The following is a 24,216-nucleotide window of genomic DNA, read 5'->3' on the forward strand; positions in this document are numbered from 1 at the left end:
TGACTGTACTTTTTGCCTCTTTAATGAAATTATTTTAGGAGCATCTGCAGTGAGGCTCATAACTTTCTTACGTAAAAAATAAATTTACTTACATCCCCAGAAGGAATAAAAATTTTATTAACAACAACCTTTTTCTTTTTATTTCGTTATTTCAAAGAATTTTACACAAACCGCGTTGTTTTATGAAGCACTTTCTTTACAATATTTACCACATTAATTTCCTTGTGCCACTGTTTGTTTTGAGCGCAAACTCAGTCAAAACAAAACGCTTACTTACTATGACAGACTGTTACAGAGAGGTATTTACAGGCAATGTGATAGTGAATTATGATATGGTTCATACAATGAAGCACACGATAACAAATACAGTTATCTATTTATAAGCAGCTGATCACCAAAGAGTCCACAAGAGGGAGTTGCAGAGCAAAATAAGATACAAACACTGAAATGCTCGGGAGGTCAAACGTAAAACAGGAAATCATAACTGCATGCTTGAATTATAAAAACGAATCGGATAAAAATCACAAGAAGACACATGGAAAAGCTCATAGTAGTTGAAATATTAATTTACCTTAAAGAAATGGAAACTAAACATGTTTTACTCCATGTCAAATTGTGTGTGGTTTATTCATCAGCTGCACCTTCATGTACTGCCAACCTCTGAACTGTATTAAACTGTTTTATTAACTACTACTGAATAAGAAACAAACCGGGAACTATTTCTTAGGAATATGCATTTTCTTAATCAGTGATCAGATATTTAAGTGACGATACACTTTCTAATATTGTAAACTACTTTTTGACCAATTACTTGTTTAAAAAACCCAATAATGTATGTTCTCATTTTTGTAATACTGAAGCATCAACCATAGCAAATCAAATTTTTACTAAAAATCACTGACTGAAATCAGACGTGTGTGCGACCTAAATATTTGTCATTGTAATAATTGTAATATTCAAACCACATTTCTATAAATAGTTACACCTGAAGTGCTTCAACCTTTTTCCTATTATTTTAAGTTTACAGATAGTATCTATGCATAGAGAATATTCAGCTCCTTCACAGCATTACTATATTATTGCTCCCCTTGTCTTATAACAGTTGAATAGAGAGTTGTCTCAGGTGCTTGATTACTGGTAGCACTATGTCCCGTGCCAGTGGAGCTATTTTTCTTAGTGTCAGGAAGTGTTTTTCCATCAGTGTGGAAACCCACAGTGGTATACTGAACTATGTCTGCAGAAGGATTGATGACGTCTTGTCCCATGGGAGTAGAGCCGTTTTCACTAGTGACAGGAAGCATTCTTCCATCTTTTTGGAAACCCACAGTGGCATAGTGGACTATGTCTGCAGGAAGATTGACATTGGTATCTTTCTGAAAATCAACATTAACATAGTAGACCAGGTCTGGAGGAGGGCCGGTAACAGCAGAAACAGACGGCAGTGAGCTCTCTTGCTGTCTCCGTACATTAATCTCTTCATATTGATGATCTCCAGTATTTCCCTGGGGGAGCAATGAAGAGCAATGGTGGGACAGATGCAAAACTGTGCCCTCAGTCAAACTACCCCCCCCCCAGTGAGCACATTGCATTGTCAAAATGCTTTCCCTAGCCGCTTACCCTAACCTAACCATCATAAACAAATGACTAATCCTAACCCTCAGCCTAAACCTAACAATAGCCATAACTGTAACTCGAACACTGAAACCACATTGTGAGCTTCAAAAATGCCTTCAAACTCGTGAGGGCCGGCATTTTATCCCCAGATGTGACTGTTATTCCCCACATGCTAATTTTCTGTCCTCACAAAGATGTCTAAACATGTACTAACACACACACACACACACACACACACACACACACACACACACACCTCTGTGTTATGTCCAGACTTTGTCCTCAGCTCTGATGACCCCTCAGCAGCAGTTTCTAAAATGAGAAGAATTTGAACATAAACAACAAGAGTTTTTTTGTGTGTTTGTTCTCACTGATGTCTGCTCTGTTCTATCTATCTATCTATCTATCTATCTATCTATCTATCTATCTATCTATCTATCTATCTATCTATCTATCTATCTATCTCTATTTTAAGATTTAGATTTAAATGCATTAAATATTTTTGCTTTTGTAGTTAAGGTCAGAAAAACCTTTCATTGGCTTGGGAATGTTATACATTAATCTTGATCTGATAAAATCAAAGCGATTGTGGCTCAAGAGTTGGGAGTTCGCCTTGTAATCGGAAGGTTGCTGGTGGTGGTCAGAGGGCCCGGTGGCGCCAGTGTCCGGCAGCCTCGCCTCTGTCAGTGCGCCCCAGGGTGGCTACAATGTAGCTTGCCATCACCATTGTGTGAATGGGTGGATGACTGGATGTGTAAAGTGCTTTGGGGTCCTTAGGGACTAGTAAATAAATGTATTTATTTATGTATTTTCTTACCTGACATCCTGAGGACTTTACATCTGCATAGTATTAGCACAACCACAGCAATCACCACTAATGATCCCACACCCACTCCAATACCAATAGGCAGGCCTGCAAAAAGGAGACAGCCATAGAAATATGGCTTAAAAATGTATAGAATAGAGACTGTGGCTTAGTGTGTTTCTGCAGTAGACATTTGTGTGTATTTGTATACTGAGATATCAACTGCAACTGCTTGGCAGAGACACATACCTAAATCCTCATCGCCGTTCTCTCTCTTCAAACGTAAACTGACTGATTTTTTGGTTTGAGTGCGTCTTTCAGCTGTGTGAGAAAAAGAAAGAAAGAATTTTATACAATTTTTGTTGATGTTGTTAATATTCAGAAAATAATCATTATACAGTACCAAAGAATGTTTTTTTTTCTATTACGTAATTAATTTGATGTAGTATGAATGTAGGAAAAGCTTTAAAATGTAAGAAAATGCATTTAACAGTCTAAAGTTTATTCCCTTTTCCAAAGCCATCCAGTGGGCCGGATTGGAGTCAGCTTAGCCGATTCGGACCCCTGAGCCTTATCTTTGACACCCCTGCTATACATGTTTTTTTGTATTTCCTAAAAAGTAACTTGAGAATGTTTGGCTTTAGTGCTAAAATATGTTTATTGATTGTCAACAAATAAACCAGGACTAAAGTCAGAATAATTATAACCATCTGTCAAACAATAAAATGATATATATCTTTTGCTTTCTACCTCAATTAATTTTATTGCAGATAGTTTTTCTTAAACTTACAGTTCAGTCAGTTCTAATAAAAAGGTGTTGTTGTGAAACACCACAGATATAAACAAACTGGGGTACTTACTGACAGAAAGGTATATTTTGGTGTATTCAGTATTCGTCATTGTTTTACCAGATCCGCACCAGTACGTTCCAGAGTCAGTTCTCCTCAAGTCACTGATGTACACATAGAAGTAGTTCCTTGTATTATTATCCCTTATGTAAAATCTGTCTTTAACTACATCTCTGTCTTCTTCTGTTGTCCGTATTAACTCGTCACAGTTCAAGGGATTCTTTCCTTTGCACAGGTATTTTTCAGTGTCCTTTTCACTCTTAGAATAGTTACATGTAATTGTTGCAGTCTCTGAAGTAACACCAACCATTTCATGTGGTTTAATATCTTCCCAGTCTTAAAAAAGGAAATGCATGTCAGTGCAGCTATTTTCTTTACAAACTGCAACTTATATATATATATTATATATTACATATATAAATGTGTTTTTATTTACTAAAATTATTATTACGTTAAATCAAAAATCAGATCAATACTCACTCAAAATATAGAGGTGGATCTCAGTTAAACAAGAAGTGGATGTATCAGATTTTATACTACACTGGTATTTTCCAGCATCTTGTTGGGTCAGTGCAGACATAATCACAGTGTAGACTCTTTGCTGTTTATCATCTCTGAGAGAAAATCTGTCTAGTCTGGTGTAATTTGAGTCAATAGTCATAATCACATTTTTGCAATTAGAGCTTGCATCGTCTCTACAAAAGGATTTGATTCCACTTTCTTTTACTCTTGTATAGTTGCAGCTGATGGTAGCAGAGGCTCCAAGAAATGCGGTCTGGTTCACTGGTTTGTTGTAGCCTGTCAGAGAGTTGAAGCATATGAAGCAAAGGTTAATTTCTCAATCAAAGTCAGCAGATGTGTATATAGTGCATTCAATGCAACACTTAAAATTACTAATCTGTTTATCAGTAGAGTGTAGATGCTGTTTGATCATTTTTTAGGCAGCAAGAAAACAACCTGTATTATTGATACATTAATATACAGTAAAAAGTATCACTCATGCTGTGATAAGTTCATTTTAGCACCTATGCAGGTGTATTAGGGCTGCCACGATTAGTCCACTAGTCACGATTACGTCAACTATCAAAATCGTCGACGACTAATTTAATAGTCAACGCTCATTTGAAGCTTTGTAAGATCCTGAAAGACACAGGAATAAGCAGTAGGATTTAATAGTGTAATAACGGACTGAAACAGAAGATGGCAGCAATGCATCTACAAGGATGCCAGCTGCTGTTAAATGCCAAAGAAGAAAAAGAAGTATGAGTTATTTTTGTGCCTGAGCGCCATAAAAAAAATTTTGCAAGAGAAATGTTGCATTTTGAGGAGAAAATAATTTTGAGCGAAGAAAAGTTCAATTTGAGCGAACAAAATTCATTGCTATGTGCAAGAAATGTATTTCAGTGTTTGCTATTATCCATATACACACACAATAACAGCCCCTCTTGCTCAGATCTCTGCTCTGTGTGCTGACAGACATCTGCGGACCTGCTCTCTATGGCAAGCCATCAGGGCCAAAAATCGCCACTTTTGTCAGTGTGTCGTTTGCACTCACAACATCGCTGCTCCGTGCGCGCTCAACTCTGTACAGCGTCGTAAGTGTGCCATAAAACCAACCAATCACAAATTTGAATGCAAAAATTCTGATTGGCTGTTACGGTCTCCAATCAGCTCACTAGCTACTGCATTCCGGAAACAGGGTCCAAAATGTAGCTAACTCCATTTTCGGTTAGTATGTTTAATTATTTTATTTTAAAATATCTATATATTTTTAAGGTCATTGTTGGTTTAAATCTAGTTTAAACCAAACCGCTCCACTGGATTTACTTGTGACTATAGATGTCTGTTAAATCTATGTACAACATTTTCATCAGAACTGAAGACTAAAGGTATAAAAACAGCAATAAAATAAAAAAGAAAGTACTCAAAGAAACTCAGATGCACAGTAATGAGTATCACTTGAACTGTTTGTTAAAATAAGCTAATTTTAGCTGCTATACAGCGTGATGATTTAACCAATGGCTGTCTTTCATGTTTTAAGAGTTAATCACAGCAACGTTTGTAACTATAGCAGTCTGATAACTGTCATAAAAACATTTTTCTCACAACTGAACAGTAGAGGTATAAAAACAACAATAAAATTAAAACAGGTGTAACTACCTAATTACCTGAAATTTGTATTCAAGTATAGTAGTAGTAAATAACTCAAGTTACTAGCGTGCCTCCGTGCAGAAGTATTTTGCATGTTGGTTTACATCTTTGTTGTACTTACAGTTAATGTTGACACGTCTGTCCTTGTTTCCCATTACAGACAAAAAGCTCACAGCAGCTGTTATAGAAAATTAAATGAATAAAACTATAATTTAATCATAACAATTAAAATGAGTTTCAGCCCCAAGAAAATCAAATAGAAGAATAATCTTACCTGTTATTAAGCTGATGATTTGTAATGATGCTTCCATTGTTTTTGTCAGAAACGTTTTATAATTTTCCACAATTTTTGGCTAAAATTATAATATTATGATCCAAAATGAAAAAAGCTAAATAAGCTACACGCCCCTATGATCAGTCATGACACCTGTACTCTGCTCTGATCTAATTGTAATATTCTCACTTGCTTGTGATGTCTCTGCACAAATGAGAGAGTGCCAGCTTTGTTTTTCCACCACAGAAGTTGAAATATTTGCATGATTAAAAAACAGGATGTGAATCTATTTATGCCAAGTGATAGAAACAGAGATAGAAAAGGAGAAGAGAAAGAAATAGATGGAGAGTGAGAGTGTTGACTCATAGTAGCGAATCACCAGCTGCATATCATGATGTCTTTCTCTGCTTGGAGCAAAATATTAATCATAGAACAATGTCCACAATGTCTCTCTTATCTTTGGATCAAAATAATTATAATACCAGGTATTAGTTAGCAGGTGTTCTACGTATCTACCCATTGCATGAAAAAGTATTAATGTAGTCTATCCAGAGGCATGGAATTATGAAAACGTCAAGTCACATGCAAGTTGCCCTGCAAGTTGCCCCCCCCCGGCCGTAGATGCACAGCACAGACAACACATGGGAAGACAAGGTATGAGACCGGTAGTAGTATAAAAAAACACTGAAATGTACAATACAATGGGCAAGTGGAAGAGGGGGAAAAAGAGACCTCTACTCATGCTGGGCTCCTGTGGGAGGACAGCATGAGAACAGAAAACAAAAAACCGCTCCTCTGCACAGAGAGCACATAAATGTCCACATCACAACACCATAAACACATAACAAGCAACAGGGGTGGGTAAGGGGTGAGAAGAAAGCCGATGTGGACACAGCCATCCTGCCCTGCAGCTATCCAGTGCTGGGCCAGACTCGCTGTCTAACCTCGGCTTTGGAGATAAGCAGACGAAGGTGTTTGGAGAAGGAGGGACAAAGAATTCTGTCAACAATCCTGTTATCATGGAAGAAATTTTGTTGTTCCAGTCAGCTTTGACCTTGACAGGCCTTCAGCTGGCGCCTTTGGGATAGCCACGCGAGCGAAGATGGTGAATGTTTGGGTTTAGTGTGAACAACTGCATCCAATTTTTACAGTTGGTCTAATGTCCGTCACTGGTCACCAATTCTCTCAATTTCCGTTGTTCTTCTCCAAGATCTTATCCATATTACGTTCAATAAACACAGTCTGAGTGCTCACAGCCCTGCTATTGTCTATCATGTCGCCCAGCCTTGTGGGATTTTGAACAGCTGTAGCCGCTTCTTTTCCATAAGCCACGTCCGAGCCAGCTCCAATCAGCCAGAACTCTTATATCGTGGTTCCGAATTGGTAGATGTTGTTCAATGTCCTCCATCGAGAGTGTCGCCAGACACACGACGCAACCATCGAGTATCTGGCAGCAAACGTCTCCGCAGGACAATCGGGTTCTCCCAAGCCCAGGAGGGTGTCAATTTCGCTACGGGACCAGTTGATCAAATGCATAATTCTTTAGGTTTTAGAGAACAAGACTGAGAGACTCTTTGAGGGTTAGAGTTAGACGAGACTAGACAAAAGACATGAGCAAAGCAGGAAAGATAAGGGAGAGGGACAGGGAGAAAAGTGCGACCACCTTCGTCAAGAGCCAAAGCAAAGCAAAGAAAGTATCATATTAAAATAAGTTATTAATGCTCCTAAAATCAGTGTGGATTGTGTCTTTAAATCAGCACCTTTTGAATAAAGTAGCTGAGTACCTGCACTTTGATTCCAAAAATAGTAGAGGCTCTCTTTGCCATGATCCCTCTGTCATCACTGTTTTCTGTCTGTCTTATCCCACTCGTGCTTTCTACCTTTCCTCTCTACTGTCCTTGTTTGTGTGTCTACATGTGTGTTGTGGTGTTCTGGTTTTTGTGCAGCGGCCTTACTTAAGGGGCAGAGATAGCTCAGTAGGTAGGTAGAGTGGTGGCCCCATGATCGGAAGGTCGGGGGGTCGATTTTTGAGCTACTATGTGAGTGTAAATCCCAGCTCTGGTACTAGTTGTTTTGTACTTTTGTCTTGTGAAGAAACTTACCTGTGTCCTCTTGTATACAGTAAACATGCAGAGTTACTTGTTAGAGACAAGTGGTGAACAAACTGTGGAGAGCTGACTTGGAGAGAATCACTTGCATTATGGGAATCTGGACTATCACTGTTATGGGATTCATGTTTGGGATTGTTATTGCACATTCTCTACTTTATAAATAAATTCACTGAACTTTAAAGAGTCCTTCATTTGAGACCTGCTTTACCTGGTGGCAAATGTGACAGTCTGATTTGCACAACTTACAAATTATACAAAATGGATTAGCCTACTCAACAATCAGGCTTTCCTCTACAGGTGACTGTAGATGGCTAGGTGACTGCTGCACACTGAGTCATGTCTTTCCCTAAAAAAGCAAAATTGGGCTATAAAAAAAGATAAAGAAAGGAGAACGAGAGAAAGCAACCAAAGGGAAATTAGCTGTTAACATAGGAAGGTGAGCAACTAACAGGTTACTGATGTTTTACTTAATAAAATAAAATACAGTGAGTGAATGTCAGATTTGGCTATATCTAAAAAAATAATCCAACACAGTTTAATTGATGGGTGTGGAAGTGAAGAGAGAGAGAAGCAAATAAAGGCTGTGATGGGAAAAATGAGAAGGCAGAATATGTTAGACAACTCAGATCTTAACTTTAAAGATTTTTATGACATGGTAATATGTGTATAATACTACTACTACTACTAATAATAATAATAATAATAATGATAATACGACATGCAAAATGCATCCAACCAGAAAATAACTGTAGACTGTAGTATGCTCAGAAATGACAATTAAAATAAGATGAGATTTTAAAACTGTGTAGACTTAGATTTTTTTAATATTACATTTGGCATATGACCAGTTAATTACTGGCAACCCTAATGACCACTACAGAGTGGCCAATACAGTTACTGACTCAATTATTAATCATTGAAAAATCAAAAAATGCACATGAGATCTGGATTGTAAAAGTAAGGGGGGGCACAGAGACTGCTTATGTATAGAGCACAGAGTTTTGTGCTGTACCCCTGGTTGTGTATTCAGAGTTACAGTAAAACTATGCCTCATTTTATATGGTAGCTTGACAACACCCAGTTACAAATGTTGGGTCTAATCCTATTGTGTGTTGTTATTACAGGTAATACCACACAAGACTTCACTATTGTCTTTATTTTTGGCTGCTGACATTATGTTATGCCATTCACTGATATGCAAATAATGCAGTGTGCGTGTGTGTGTATATATATGTTTATAATAAGGATAAATTAATAATTGTTTAATTGTTTTTGCACATTTTACTAGCAGGTTTTTGAATCTTTATTTATCTTAGAGCTTCAGTATCATCTTTGCATCAGCTGTGTGCATTTACAGTTTTTGTTCCCTTTATCAGGTTTTCGTTCCTCCAGTTAAGGGTGTGGTGGGTGTTCAGGGAGTTCACTCCTTTTTCATGTTGATATGGTTTGTTGGCATAGTTTATCACTGCGTTTAAGCGTATTTAGATCTATGTCACATTTCTCAGTGGTACAATACTCCCTGAGTCCCATCAGTGGGTAGTTAGGTTCACTAGCCAAGGTACAGCTGTACCAATTGTTTAATTATTACCAGTTATGGCTGATAATTCACAGTGACTCTTGCAATACCTGTGTTTAATGCCGCCCACAAGATGAGCAGCCAGCTCAGCGTGGACAGCATGCAGTTCAAGATAACTCAGTTGTTGTTAGCAATGTATCAGTGCTGTCTTTTATTTATTTTAACATGTGATTGGGCAGTTCTTCATGCCCCATTTGTTTTACTTTGTGTCTCACTGCCCAGCAGCTCATAAATGGACAAAGACAGTGATAAATTTTTGTGGCACCGCAGATTTGTAAAGTCGGTTTTATCTGCAAAACTGATATTGCTGAAAATGAACAAAAACTGAAGCAGTGGTTCGTCAGTACAACCTTTTGGTGAGTTTAAAGATTTTTTTTAATTACCATCATGTTTTTTACCCCTGTATAACTGTTGTACCCTCACAAACTCCACCATTGTTATAGTAATTTATGCTGCTTTCTTTTCTTTTCCATTTCATTTTTTTGTATGTCTGTGTTCGTTTTTAGCACTTCCCATTCTTTCATAATGTAAATAATACACTGTACTTGTATTTATACAGACCTTCCACTCGATGGCGCCAACAAAAAGTTTTTTTTTCTCTTAAAGCATTACCCTTTGATTTAATAAAGAAAGTGTCTTGAACTGCAGGAAATTGAACTAAAATATTGCCTAACACAAAGAAGATAATATTTGGCATTTTGTAAACCTGTATACATTTGTTTTGATAGATAGCTTTAATGAATTGTTGTGCAATGGGTTACATGTCTGTACATCTTCAGAATATGTGCAATTAACCATATATTGACAAAGTAAACTTCAAATAATAAACTTAAAAGGGTATTGTTAGTTAACAGTGAAGGAACAAATCATCAAGTATTTCTGGCTAATAATGAAAAACATGTGGTGTATGTAGAAATAAAAATACTCTTAAACCAAACATTTAAGAACAGTTGATGTATTTTTAAGGTTCACATTGATACATATTGTTAATAACAAACTTTAAATCAGCTCCTGGAATGAAACCAATAATTTATTTCCTTTCAGTGGTTATTTTGGTGACAGCAAATCATGCAAGATAGATTTTACTTTGAATCACTGTCCAAAACCATCCATCCATCCATCCATCCATCCATCTTCATCCGCTTTATCCGAGGCCGGGTCGCGGGGGCAGCAGCCTAAGCAGAGAAGCCCAGACCTCCCTCTCCCCAGCCACCTCCTCCAGCTTATCCGGGGGAACACCAAGGCGTTCCCAGGCCAGCCGAGAGATATAATCTCTCCAGCGTGTCCTGGGTCTGCCCCGGGGCCTCCTCCCGGTGGGACATGCCCGGAACACCTCACCCAGGAGGCGCCCAGGAGGCATCCTTGTCAGATGCCCGAACCACCTCAACTGGCTCCTTTCGATGTGGAGGAGCAGCGGCTCTACTCTGAGCCCCTCCCGGATGGCCAAACTTCTCACCCTATTTCTAAGGGAGAGGCCAGCCACCCTTCGGAGGAAGCCCATTTCTGCCGCTTGTATCCGCGATCTCGTTCTTTCGGTCACTACCCACAGCTCGTGGCCATAGGTGAGGGTAGGGACGTAGATAAGCCGGAAAAGGGTGTCCAAAACCAAAGATGTCAATTATTTATGATAAGCATCAATTATATTCAAGAACATATAAATTAGCAGGGACATCTGTATCATAGTGCTAGATACATGAAACCCCAAATATCAAACAGCCAACAAGTAAACTCAAAATTTATATCAAACAAGCCTTCACTAAAATATTTGACCAAATTATATGCTAAATTAAAATTCATTCCACATTTCTCCATCTATTTGAAAAGCCTGAATAATATTTATGCAGGGAAAACATGGCCCAGTTTGACGATATTGTTGTTACCCCTGGCGCTATATAAATAAAATTGAATTGAATTGAATTTTGTGACAGTTGCATAGAGAATTGGCTCTGCTGCTGGAGGATTGGTGGCCCCGTCCCGCACAGAAGAGGAGCCATTTTTATTACTGTCAGGGAGTTTGTTTGCATCCCTCTAAAAATCAAGTGGCATAGTGGACCAGGTCAGGAGGAGGACTGGTAACAGCATAAACAGATGGCAGTGAGCTCGCTACATTAATCTCTTCATAATGATGACCTCCAATTGTTAGGAGGCCTGGGTCGTTGACCCAGGGTTTTTGAGTTTGTTATATTATTTATAATTTCTAGTCTTTGGTTTCTTTGAGTTCTGTCTTATGGTTTATGTCTCTGTCGTCTCTAGTTGCTCTGTCTCCCCTGTCAGCTGTATCCCCTTGTCTAGTTCGCGTCTCTGTGTATCCTTAGTTGTTATATCCCCGTGTCCAGTCAGTCTGTGTCTGTAAGTTCAGTCTGTGTTGTGTTTCCTGTTTTACTTTGAAGGTCTCTGTCTTTTCTCAGTGTGTTCAGTTTACGCTTCTTTGTCTCGTTAGTCCTGATTTGCCCCAGCTGTGTTTCCCTCCTGTTGCCCATTCCCTGATTACCCCCTCTGCGTATTTAAGCCCTGTGTTTTCCTGTGCTCTCTGTCGCGTTCTACCGTTTATTTTGCTGTGTGTTCCGTCTGCCTGCCTGTGTAAGTTTATTTTGTATTTTTGGGTTTTCTGTTACTTTTTGCCATCCAGCATTAAAGCTGAGTTTTTTTGAAATACACTTTTGCCTCCGAGCGTCTGCACTTTGGGTCCTCCTGCTACCACTCCTGCCTGCACACAGCCCTAACCTAACACCAATATTTCACTGGGAAGAAAAAGGGAAGTGGTGTTATAAAAGCAACTGTTTTGCTCATATGCAAACTAAACACAGACGCACACACACACACACACACACGTGCACACACACACACACACATGCATGTACCTCTGTACCATGTCCAGCATTTGTCCTCTTCTTGAATGATCCCTCAACAGCACAACACGCTAAAATGAGTAGCATTTGAATAAATGTAAGAAGATATTTTTATTTGTGTATCTATATGTTTAGCCTAAGAGCTATTGGTTCCTTAATCCATTCAACATTAAAAATAGTCATAGAGTCATATCTCCCCACTTCCTGCTTTATATATACATATAGAGGCAAGTTCCAGTAATTGACCTGTGATTTTCCCATATATTTTTTTCCACTCAAAGGAAGAGAAACACTCATAAAACCTATGTATGAAACTATGTATTGTGTACACTATATGTGTATTGCAGTACAGAATTGGTGCAATTACAGTAATCGCAACAACCAGTCCCAGACCCACGCCAACACCAATAGGGAGGCCTGCAAAAAGGAGACAGCAGTAATGGCAGCTATATCATAATTTTTTTTTTACTGTGCTCATTACTAGTGCGGGAAGTTTGTATCTGTGTGTGTTAGTGTAGTAGACATTTCTACTAGATATGAACAGCAATGGCAACTGTTTGTGACACTAACCAGAGTCCTCAGATACTTGAGATCCTGATGTCCTGAAAACTGCTCAGTTTCATTTTCTGTCAGGCATGATTGTGTCAGTGTCAGATTTCTTGGTTCGATTGTGTCTTTCAGCTGTGTGACGATAAATGCAAAAGTAATGAATGATATTATTGTCTGCAAAAAAATACTCAAACACACAGTTTTTTCAATAGAGAAAACTTTGGTTATTCCATCCATCAGACATAATAAACTATATGAGTATAAGATCAATGTAAACGCAGCAAAAATCGTCATTTTAAGCAGCAATCTAGAAGTGAAGTTGTGAAGTCAAATAGTAGTAAATAGTTCAGTCAAATGTCTTCATATATTAAAGGTACTTGTAGACTAACCCATGTTCATATGTTTTAAACAATATATTCATTAGTGGTCAACATGAATATAATTATAATGCTATAGTCCTAAGCTATTTATTGTCATGGTCCTGGGTCATATGATCCAGTGTTTTGTGCTCTTGTAGTTTCATGTCATTTTGTATAATGTTAAGTTTGTTATTATTCTGGAAGTGCCTCAGTTGTTCTGTTAGTTTAGTTTATTATATTTCTCTCTGTTTTGTTGCCTTCTGTGTCTCCCTCTGTGTGTCTGTGTTTATATAGCGCTATGAGTTCTGTGAGGTTATGTTTTATCCCGTCATGTTTATCTAGGGGTGGCTGTAGCTCAGGTTGCAGAGCAGGTCAGCCACTAATCAGCAGGTTGGTGGTTCGATCCCAGGCTGCCTCCTGGCTGCATGCCAAATATCCTTGGGCAAGATACTAACCCCATGTTTGCCTACTGGTGGTGGTCAGAGGGCCAGGTGGCGCCAGTGTCCGGCAGCCTCGCCTCTGTCAGTGCGCCCCAGGGCAGCTGTGGCTACAATGTAGCTTGCCATTGCCAGTGTGTGAATGTGTGTGTGAATGGGTGAATGACTGAATGTAGTGTAAAGCGCTTTGGGGTCCTTAGAGACTGAGTAAAGCGCTATACAAATGCAGGCCATCTATGTTCCCCAGCTCATCGTGTCCTCTCTCCCTCGTGCTCCTCCGTGTACTCTCTCTACATTCAGTCTGTGCACTTCCTGTTTTACTTTGATAGTCTCCCGTCAGTGTGCGTCATGTTGTGTTTGCTCCTCCCGTCTCGTTGTGGTTATTCCTGTCAGCTGTGCTCCCCATACGTTCTCACTTCCCTCATGATCCTTCTGTGTACTTATGTCCGTGTCTCCCTCAGTTCCGTGTCGTGTCCTCCCTCATAGCTGTGTTACTCTGCCTGTGTTTTCTCGTGAGTTAGAATTTCCCAGTTTAGTTTTGTATTGTTTTGTATCACTTTTTCCCAGCAAATAAAGCTGAGATTTTTTAGTTCACCTGCCTCCGTGAAGTCTGCTTGTGGTGCTTTCCTGCCTGCCTGCACAGCCGTTTCATGACAATTTATGGTTGGAATTTTTCTGCAATTTATATTTAAGAGTACAGTTATCAAAATGTGCTTCCCATCAAGCAGTTATTTTTAATGTATTTGTTTTCACTCAGTAAATCATCATTAGTACTGAGAATTATACAGATCTGATAGTCAAATAAATTACTTTTCATTAGTTATAAACATTTGTGTAATTTTAAAACTGCAGTCAAAAACCATTTGTCTTTATAGTTTTGTATAGTTTTTGTTTATAACTTCCACCATTCATACTGCATTATTTGATTTTCTTCAAATGTACCTGTCAGCCAGTGTTGACAGAGCTGCCTGCGTTTCCCATTTCAGACAAAAAGCTTTCAGCAGCTGTTACAGAAAATTAAATGAATAAAACTATAATTTCATCATAACACTTAAAATAAGTTTCAGCCCCAAGAAAATCAAACAGCAGAATAATCTTACCTGATGATTTGTAATGATGTTGTCTTTGTTTTGGTCACAAATGTTTTATAGTTTTCCACAGTTTTAGTTTCAATCTCTGCACAACTTTAAGTTCTCTTTCTACCAAACATCTTGAAGTATTTTCATGATGTTGAAGAAAGAGGATGTGGATCTGTTTCTGCAGAAAGAGTGAGAAAACTATAGACTAAAAGGAGAAGAGATGAAGAGATAAACTGATGAGGACTCAGAATATCTAATCACCTTCTGCAAATCAGGATCTCTGTTTTAAAAAAAACTCAGAGAGCAATGTCCCTCTTTGGATCAAAACAATACCAGATATTAACATCCAGACAGAAAGTATTGTAGTTATGACCCATTATGTGAAACGTATTCATACAATAGAGCTGGAATACATAGACGCATATATACATGTCCAAACAACAATTATACAAAAACAATAGAAGGGAATAGCTGATATATAATATGAAAACCTACTAGCTTCAAACCTGTATGGCAAACTCTTTTAACGAGCACATTGCAATGTGTATATAAAAATCATAAAAACAGCTTTATTTAATCATATTATTCCTAACAGTGTATTTACATCTTCAGTTTACCCTGTTCTCCACATTAGCTGTGTGTTATAATGTGTTTCATCTTCCCTCGGTTGTGTCAAGTCATGAGTTTTCCCGTCTCCCTTGTGTTCCCTGTTCTTTACTCTTCACCTCTTTTTCTTTCTTTTAAGTTTACTTTTATAACAAACACTTCTGTGTTTTGTAATACGTTTCACTTCTCATGTTATGTTATCCTTTGATTAGCTTAACTCGTTCCTTATTTTAGCCCAAGTGTGTTGTTTTTCCCCTACATTTGTCTCTAGCATATTTAACGCCTCCTTTTGCATGTGTTCAACATTGTGTCCAATGCATGTTTCATCTAGAAAAAATACAAAGATCTATACACACAGAAATTCATTCGGTATATTTTTTTTTTTTTAATGGAAAAAGTATGCATATCTGTTTTGCAGGAACAACCAATGAAACTGTGTGTACTTATTTTCTTGTATACAAATTTTCCAGGTGACAGAAAGGCAGTACGGCAACCAGGCAAACCAAGAAATAACAGACCAAAGATAAGTCTAGCCACACCTTATGTTCTTATATACACCACTAAAACAAAAATAAATTATTGTTTCATGTAGAAACCAGTTTATATTTAAATGCTCTTAGAATCACTTTGGAAAGTAGTCTGTAGAAACAAAAATCATCTTGCATTTAAGCAATTAATAAATCAGGAAAAGTATGATACGTGTAAATAAATTAAACTGGTACTACTAATTACAGACAATATCAAGATTCATTCCAATGCTTACACTGCTGTAATATATCATGGTGGTAGTCTGGTGGCATACACACTGACAGAAAAGACAGCAAAACATGAACCTAACAGAAGTTGCACACCAATTTGTCCACAAATAGTGAATGGACTGGTTCTTATATAGTACTTTTCTGCTATGAGCACTCAAAGAATTTTAAACAACTTGCTTCATTCACCCATTCACACAAGCACTTTTTTCTATGCTCTTTCTCTGTAAGTGCTTTCTAGCTAATATTCATACACATTCATACAACGATGGGTACATTGGAGAGCAGCTTGAGGTTAGTTAGTAGAGGGATATTTGGCAAGCAGACAGGGAACAAGCCACCAACATTTCAAACAGTAGGTGACCAGTTCTACCACTTGAGCTACAGCCACAAGACAGCGTTGTGGAGAAAAACAAGAAACGGGGACAGAACAGAAAATAAAGCAGAAAATAATTTAAGTCATATGTGACTTTTAGGTATAATATGAAAATCCTTATGTCATAAACTCAATAAAATGTTTAAAATGTTATAAAATATTAACTTGTGTTATAAAAGTATTCTATACAAAAACTGTTGTTTGACTCCACATCAGATGTAATGACATACTGAAATTTATAAACAATAGGAACAGTGAAGCAAAATGAGAAACACACCTCTTAATTTATATCAAACGATGTGTATTGCATCATATAACAAAACTAAAGCCAAACTAGCTTATAAACTGAAAGTTGTTTAACATTTCTTCTTCTTTTCTAGGTGTATAGATAGGGTTTAAACATTTGTCACACTGTGACTATATTATTGTTGTCCCTGCTTTGTGACAGTGGAATAGAGATTTGGCTCTGCTGTTGGACGACCAGTGGCTCTCTTCTCCTTTTCAGAGAAGCCATTTTTATTACTGTCAGGAAGTGTGTTTCCATCCTTCTGAATATTGACAGATTCATAGTGGACCTGGTCTGCAGGAGGACTCACAGTAGCATAAACAGTTTGCAATGAGGTCTTTTGCTGTTTCTGTCCATTTATCTCATCATAATGATGAGAATCTCCAGTATTTCCCTAGGAAGAAAATAATAGGATGATAGATGCAGGTGTAGTGCTCATATGCAAACTAAACACACGCACACACACACACACACACGTACCTCTTTGTTATATTGAGACTGTATCTTCTGCTTTGATGATCTCTCGGCAACACAACATGCTAAGATGGAGGAGGAGGATTTGAATAAATGTAAAGGACATAATATTTGTTTGTATGTCTGTTAAACCGTTAACGCTCTGTTATAAAAAATTGTAGCAGAGTGTTTGTTCAGATGAACCACAAAGTGAAGCTTTACTGTAATCCTGGCAGATCTGGCTGATCTGATGGCTCAGCTAAACAACTTTTTATGCAACAAATGCAATCTGCAAGCTGCTGTTTAACATAGCTTCACCCTAGTTCTTCCATTCATGCTGTATCAAACTTAATCAGTCTCATATCTGTTATTACTGATGCCTGCTCTGGACTGTACATGAGTATTTTTGTAGCTCTCCCTTCCCTAAGCTTTACATATATGGAACATAGAAGGAGCGAGAGGTGAGGTGGAGGGCTCAGAAGTGAGTCATACCACCAAGGAATAGTGAAATATAGTGAAATAAAATGAAATATTACCATAGCTCACATTTAAGAACTGTCAGCTAGTCAGTGATACTGTTTAAATATAGATGAAAAGTATGTCTGTATCACAATTTGCGTGTAAGCATTTTTGTCAAATTTCTAGTGCTCACCTGGCCTCCTGAGGAGTTTCTTTCTGTACAGTATTAGTGCAATCACAGAAATCACCACCAGTGTTCCCAGACACACCCCTCCAATAGGCCAGCCTGCAAGAAGGTATAAACAACAAAGCATACAATTTATTGTCCTCTGGACTGGATGTATAGACTAGTGGATCTGTCTGTGTGTCATACCTGTGATGTCTGGTGCATGTGTTCCAGAACTGGGACTGGTGGTTGTATGAATGGAGGAGGATGGGTTACCGGAGCCAGAGCCAGAATGAACAGCACTAGTGCCAGAACCAGAACCAGAACCTGAACCTGAACCAGAACCAGAACCTGAACAGGATCCGGAAACAGAAACAGAGCTGGAGTGTGCAGCACCAGAGTGTGTAGAACCAGGCATGGAGTCCAACACTCAAGTGCAGGGGTCCCCAATCCAAGTCCACGAGGGCCGGTGTCCCTGCAGGTTTTAGATCTCACCCTGGGTCAACACACCTGAATCACATGATTAGTTCATTACCAGGCCTCTGGAGAACTTCAAGACATGTTGAGAAGGTAATTTATCCATTTAAATCAGCTGTGATGGATCAAGGAGACATCTAAAACCTGCAGGGACACCGGCCCTCGTGGACTGGGATTGGGGACCCCTGCTCAAGTGTATCATGTTTAACAATTAGTATTAGCAGAAAAACTCTTTCCGTATAAGATCAGTGTAAGCATGGCACAAATATTAATTTCTAATCAGCAGTCTAGAAGGGAATCCGTGAAGTGAAAAAATATTGCAGTAAAATGTCTTACAATAATGAAAGTCATTCTAAACTGCAATGTTAATTCTGTTTTCATAATTTACACTATTTAGTGATTAACATGAATCTCATGATAAAGCTACAATTTTAAATACAGATGGTTTACAACCAGGTGCAAAACACTGGTTACTGCTAAAGCAACTCTGCCAGAAAACATCTCAAAAGACCCGAACAAATTCTGGAAAAAGAAATTCTCTTGACAGATAAAACCATGATTAATATGTACAAAAATGATGCAAAGACGAAAGTATGGGAAGACGAGAAACAGTTTATGATAAGAAGCATACTTTAACTGTTAAACGTTGTTATGGAAGTAGGAAGATTCTGAAATGTACAAGGCTATACTCTTATACTTTGCTCAGATTCAAGTCAAGTCAAAGTTTATTTATATAACACATCCATGTGCCAAAGTGCTGTACAAGTTAACAAGTTAAAATATGAACTACATAGAAAAGGCCGCTAAATCAACAATATATATATGTATAAACTTAAAATCAAAAAATTCAGTCAAATGTTTCAAAACTGATCAGAAAGCTGTTTATAGTGCAAATAGATTCTTCAAAGGCCAAGTTAGTCAACGGATCTCAAACCAATGCAGTTTGCTCTTTAGTTACTGAAATTCTGGAAGAATCAAAAAACATGCAGCCACATTCAGTGGCTGCAGTAAAGGCCTAGCAGGGCATATCAAGGAAGGAAACATTTAGCATTTGGTGATGTAAAGATCTTTAAGGTGAAAGTCTGCACCTCAGTTGTTTGATTTAAAATCTGCAGGGGTAGTGGTGTATATAGTTGAAATTACAAAAGCTCACAGCAGCTGTTATAAAATTTAAAAAGCAACAAAAATGTTATTTTATCATAATAGTTCAAATAAATGTAACTCTCAACAAACAAAAACATGAGAACGATATTACCTGTCACTAAGCACTAAGTGACTTTTGATGATATCCTCATTGTTTGAGTCAGAATCCTTTTATAGATTAAATTTAAGCTAATGTTGAATTAAAAACTTCTCTACAATCAGTCAGACCTGTATTTTATTTTGATCTAGTTATATTCTCACCGCCACACTTTCCATATTGCTACACAAATGAGACAGTGCCGTGTCTTTCTTTCTAATATAACTGGAAGTATTTGCATGATGTTACAGAAAGTGGATATGGATCTGGATGTAGACAGAGCTTTACACAAAAAGTGAGAGAAACAGGGGGAGAATGGTACAAGACAAATGCTTTATACATCACAGAATCATGTCTACAGTATATTTTTTTTTATCTTTGCAACGAAATATTAATTAATTAATTAATTATTTTATTAATACATAAGTCCATTCACCCAGCATGGAATTATGAAGCTTACTTTGCTGTAGCCTAAAACCCGTATGAAAAACTGTGCATATCTGTCGTGCAGTTGCAAAAAATTATTTGCATAAAAGTAATGCATTTGCACTCGCACAAACACAAACACACACAGACCAAGTATGCATAAATAGAAACAATACTGAAGAAGGAATTTTGGTTTTGGTTCTTTTGTCCATCACATTAAAATTGTAGCTCTTCTATTGTCTTGAGAAGAGTAAGGTGATGATAAGTTATAGCAAATAATAAATCATAGAAAGTATTATATGTGTAAATATATGAGACTAATACTACTAGTAATAATAGATGATACAGTGGGTACGGAAAGTATTCAGACACCCTTAAATTTTTCACTCTTTGTTATATTGCAGCCATGTGCTAAAATCATTTAAGTTCATTTTTTTCCTCATTAATGTACACATAGCACCCCATATTGGCAGAGAAACACAGAATTCTTGACATTTTATTTAAAAAGATATTAAAAGAGATTTATTAAAAAAGAAAAATTGAAATATCACATGGTCCTAAGTATTCAGACCCTTTGCTGTGACACTCATATATTTAACTCAGGTGCTGTCCATTTCTTCTGATCATCCTTGAGATGGTTCAACAACTTCATTTGAGTCCAACTGTATTTGATTATACTGATTGGACTTGATTAGGAAAGCCACACACCTGTCTATATAAGACCTTACAGCTCACAATGCATGTGAGAGCAAATGAGAATCGTGAGGTCAAAGGAACCTGAAGAGCTCAGAGACAGAACTGTGGCAAGGTACATTTCTGGCCAAGGTTACAAAAAGATTTCTGCTGCACTTAAGCTTCCTAAGAGCATCAGGTTCCTAAGATAATCCTTAAATGGAAGACATTTGGGACGACCAGAACCCTTCATAGAGCTGGCCGTCCGGAGTAAAGAAGAACCCAGAGATCACTGTGGCTGAGCTCCAGAGATGCAGTCAGGAGATGGGAGAAAGTTGCAGAAAGTCAACCATCACTGCAGCCCTCCACCAGTCGGGGACTGTGTGGCAGAGTGGCCCGACAGAAGCCTCTCCTCAGTGCAAGACACATGAAAGCCTGCATGGAGTTTGCTAAAAAACATCTGAAGGACTCCAAGATGGTGAGAAATAAGAATCTCTGGTCTGATGAGACCAACATAGAACTTTTTGACCTTAATTCTAAGCGGTAGAAAACATAGAAAACCAGGCACTGCTCATCACCTGTCCAATACAGTCCCAACAGTGAAGCATGGTGGTGGCAGCATGATGCTGTGAGGGTGTTTTTTAGCTGCAGGGACAGGATGACTGGTTGCAATCAAGGGAAAGATCAATGCGTAATCAGGTTTGAGGGACACTTAGGAGCTCAGGGGTCAGGGGTCAGTTGGTAAAGTAATAGTGTGTGTGTGTGTGTGTGTGTACGTGTATTACTTATTGTTGTGGGGACACAAATCTGTTTACACACTCACATTGTGAGGTCTCGTCTACTTTATGGGGACAAATTGCAAGGTAAATCATTAAATTTTAGGGTGAAGACTTGAGTCAGGGTTAGGGTAAGGTTAGGTATAGGATAAGGTCAGGCTTAGGGTTAAGTTCAGGCAGGGACTTGTGATGGGTGATGAATGAATGTAAGGTAATATATTGTCCCCAAAAGTGATGGAAACACAACATGTGCAGCGCTGCCACCGGAGCTGCTGCCAGAGAAAGTGCCGCCACCTTGGCTTCCTAATGAGTCTCAGTTAGTAGAAACATCACAAAATTTATTGTTCTCAGAATTCATGTGTAGACTTCAGGATCTGTCTTTGTGTGTTTGTCAGTGAGATATACCTGTGACATGTGGTCTACTGCTGGAGGCAGAGCCGGCATCAGAGGCAGAGCCAGAGCCGCCGCCTGAGACAGCACCACCACCAGGACCATTAACTGAGTCACCAGCTTCACTGTGGCTGCTGGACCCACTATCGTAGCCACTGTTGGAGACAGAGGTGCTGCCATCAGAGTCACCGCCGTCAGAGCCGCTGCCAAATGAGTTGCTACTATGGTCCTTACTATGGCTGCTGGACCCGCTGCCGGAGGCAGCACTGCCACTGGAGCTGCCGTCAGAGAAAGTGCCACCACCAGGCCTACCCACTGAGTCTCAATGAGTATAAAAATCAAAGCACAAAATTAATTTTTTTCAGGATTCATGTATAGACTTGAGGATCTTTCTTTGTGTGCTTCTTAGTGAGACATACCTGTGAAATATGGTCTAGTGCTGGAGGCAAAGCCGGCACCAGAGGCAGAGCCAGAATCGCTGCCGGAGACAGGACCACCACCAGGACCACCAACTGAGTCGCCAGCTTCACTGTGGCTACAGTAAAGGCCTAGTATGTCAAAGAAAGAAAACATAGCATTTGGTGATGTTCATAGGCTCAAGACTTCAGGGAGTTGCTGACCTCAACAAATTTTCATCTAAGTGTTAAAATCATTCCTTGAATGTACAGTTATTTTAGTTTGTCCAACAGCTTTAGGCCTGTTAAAAATTGGGGTCTATGGATAAAAGTGGCTGTAATTCCTAAATGTTAATGCAATACATTTGTTAAATAACTTGAATTAAAGGCCTTTGCACCAAGCATGTTGTGACAAAACAATAAAAAATTCAGAATTTTTTGGAAGCAAACTTGTTGTGTAACAGTGAAAGCATCTTTTGTGAAAAATTTGTCCTAAAAAAATGCAGTACAGAAAAAAGGAGTAGATGCCAAGTGATGATGGGCTGGTTGTGATGTTTCTAAATGGCTGCATTAAGGAATAGGTGAGTCTATAAACATATTTTTAACCCAAATATTGTCCAGTGTGTGAAGACCTTTAAGGTGAAAGTATGTTCTTCATTCACATCTATTGTTTGATTGAAAGTGTATAGTGGAGAAATTACAAAATGTTCCACTGTCCAAAATCTGTCTGACCACTTTATTTTTGTTACTATGCATGTGTGATAAATTTTATGGAGTAAAAAGCACAGCTACAAAATCAGCAGGAAAATGAACACAAGTACCCAAGTAAGTACAACGACATGACAAATTTGTGTTCAAGTAAAGTAATTAATTAGTTAACTTATATATCGTGCAAAGGTCTTTCTCATGATGCTTTCCATGGTTACTGTGCTTACAGCTTATGTTGACAGGTCTGTCCATCACACACAAAAAGCTCACAGCAGATGTTATATCATTTTAAAAGTATGAATGATAATGATATTACCTGTCAATATGCAGAGAGTGAATTTTAATAATATCCTCATTGTTTCAGTCAGGATCCTTTTATAGATTTAATCTAAGCTAAATTTTCCCAAGATCAATCACAAAACCTGTTATTTACTCTGATCTAGCTGTTATAGCCTATACAATACAATTCTGTATTTCTACACAAATAAGAGCATGCCAGCTCTGTGTCTCTACATAACTTGAAATATTTCCATGATGTTACAGAGGGAGGATCTGGATCTGGATGGTCCTTTAAACAGAAAGAGTGAGAGAAGCAGAGGAAGAATGGGACAAGTAAAAGAGAGAGAGATAAAGGGTGACTGTGTTGACTCATCGTCAGACCAGATAATCACCTGCTGCATCTGCTTGGAGCAAAACGCTGTGTACATCACAGAACAATGTCTACAATGTCCCTCTTATCTTTGGATTAAAATACTTATAATACCAGATATTTATATCCAGAAACCAGATATTCTAGTGAAAAGACATGTTGTTCTTTATCCAGAGGCAAGGAATTATGTAAATCTACTGCAGCTACTACTGCTGTAGCTTGAAAACTGTGTGAAAAACTGTGCATGATGCAAGATCATCCTGCCAAACAAGAAATATGAGCGACACAGAAGAATGTTGATCGCACTTTCTTGAAGGGATTTGAGTTAAATTGTGTCATATTAATATAGATTGGTAATATTAATTGATGTAGACAACAAGCTTAAATGTTCTAAAATGGTTTGCAACCTGGAGCCCCTTCCAGCTCTCAAGGGCAAGAGGCAAACTGACGAGGTTCTCAACAAGTTGCGTACATTTGTATTTACATACAGAACAACACTAAACACCAAAGAAATAATTGACAAGTAGGTTCTGGAGGCACACAAATCATCTGTGTGTTTTGTATCCAGACTCACAGTATAACTCTGCCTTTCTTCAAACTGTTTCGTACTTACAAAAGACCTTGTGGTGACTGATGGGTCTAGTTGTCTTACCCAATCACAGCTCTGTCAAAAAGGCATGCAAAAGACATGCTACTGCTCAGTCATCTTCAAAGGGGAAACGAATGTGCA

The 24,216-nt window shown here is 38.3% G+C and overlaps 2 protein-coding genes and 1 long non-coding RNA gene across 5 annotated transcripts; all 3 read right to left on the reverse strand.

Moving 5' to 3' along the window:
• Window positions 1–95: 95 nt before the first annotated feature.
• On the reverse strand, window positions 96–5,912 carry LOC100690849 (CMRF35-like molecule 1). 2 transcript variants are annotated; one of them, XM_013274254.3, is made up of 8 exons: window positions 5,693–5,912; window positions 5,540–5,596; window positions 3,748–4,065; window positions 3,280–3,603; window positions 2,669–2,740; window positions 2,432–2,527; window positions 1,871–1,926; window positions 96–1,502 (listed from the first exon to the last, which is right to left on the reverse strand). In XM_013274254.3, exons 1-8 carry the CDS (start codon window positions 5,727–5,729, stop codon window positions 1,077–1,079), a joined length of 1,386 nt encoding a protein of 461 aa, XP_013129708.1. In that variant the 5' UTR covers window positions 5,730–5,912; the 3' UTR covers window positions 96–1,076. The 2 variants fall into 2 exon arrangements, with proteins under 2 accessions (XP_013129708.1, XP_013129709.1); XM_013274255.3 differs by lacking the exons at window positions 5,540–5,596; window positions 5,693–5,912 and adding an exon at window positions 4,293–4,559.
• Window positions 5,913–12,109: 6,197 nt separating this feature from the next.
• LOC109202628 (uncharacterized) lies at window positions 12,110–14,817 on the reverse strand. 2 transcript variants are annotated; one of them, XR_003220622.1, is made up of 6 exons: window positions 14,674–14,817; window positions 14,516–14,577; window positions 12,799–12,909; window positions 12,596–12,645; window positions 12,241–12,299; window positions 12,110–12,120 (listed from the first exon to the last, which is right to left on the reverse strand). It is a non-coding gene; the product is annotated as an uncharacterized LOC109202628 (long non-coding RNA). The 2 variants fall into 2 exon arrangements; XR_002062578.2 differs by having other exon boundaries at window positions 12,241–12,645.
• A 723-nt stretch (window positions 14,818–15,540) lies between these two features.
• On the reverse strand, window positions 15,541–24,139 carry LOC102080081 (putative per-hexamer repeat protein 5). Its single transcript, XM_005454851.4, has 7 exons — window positions 23,154–24,139; window positions 22,154–22,282; window positions 21,750–22,055; window positions 17,961–18,104; window positions 17,781–17,873; window positions 17,156–17,214; window positions 15,541–17,069 (listed from the first exon to the last, which is right to left on the reverse strand). The coding sequence occupies exons 1-7, from the start codon at window positions 23,191–23,193 to the stop codon at window positions 16,812–16,814; spliced, it is 1,029 nt and encodes a 342-aa protein (XP_005454908.2). The 5' UTR covers window positions 23,194–24,139; the 3' UTR covers window positions 15,541–16,811.
• Window positions 24,140–24,216: the final 77 nt, after the last annotated feature.

Source organism: Oreochromis niloticus, linkage group LG6 (genome assembly GCF_001858045.2).
Source record: "Oreochromis niloticus isolate F11D_XX linkage group LG6, O_niloticus_UMD_NMBU, whole genome shotgun sequence".
Classification (NCBI taxonomy): Eukaryota; Metazoa; Chordata; class Actinopteri; order Cichliformes; family Cichlidae; genus Oreochromis; species Oreochromis niloticus.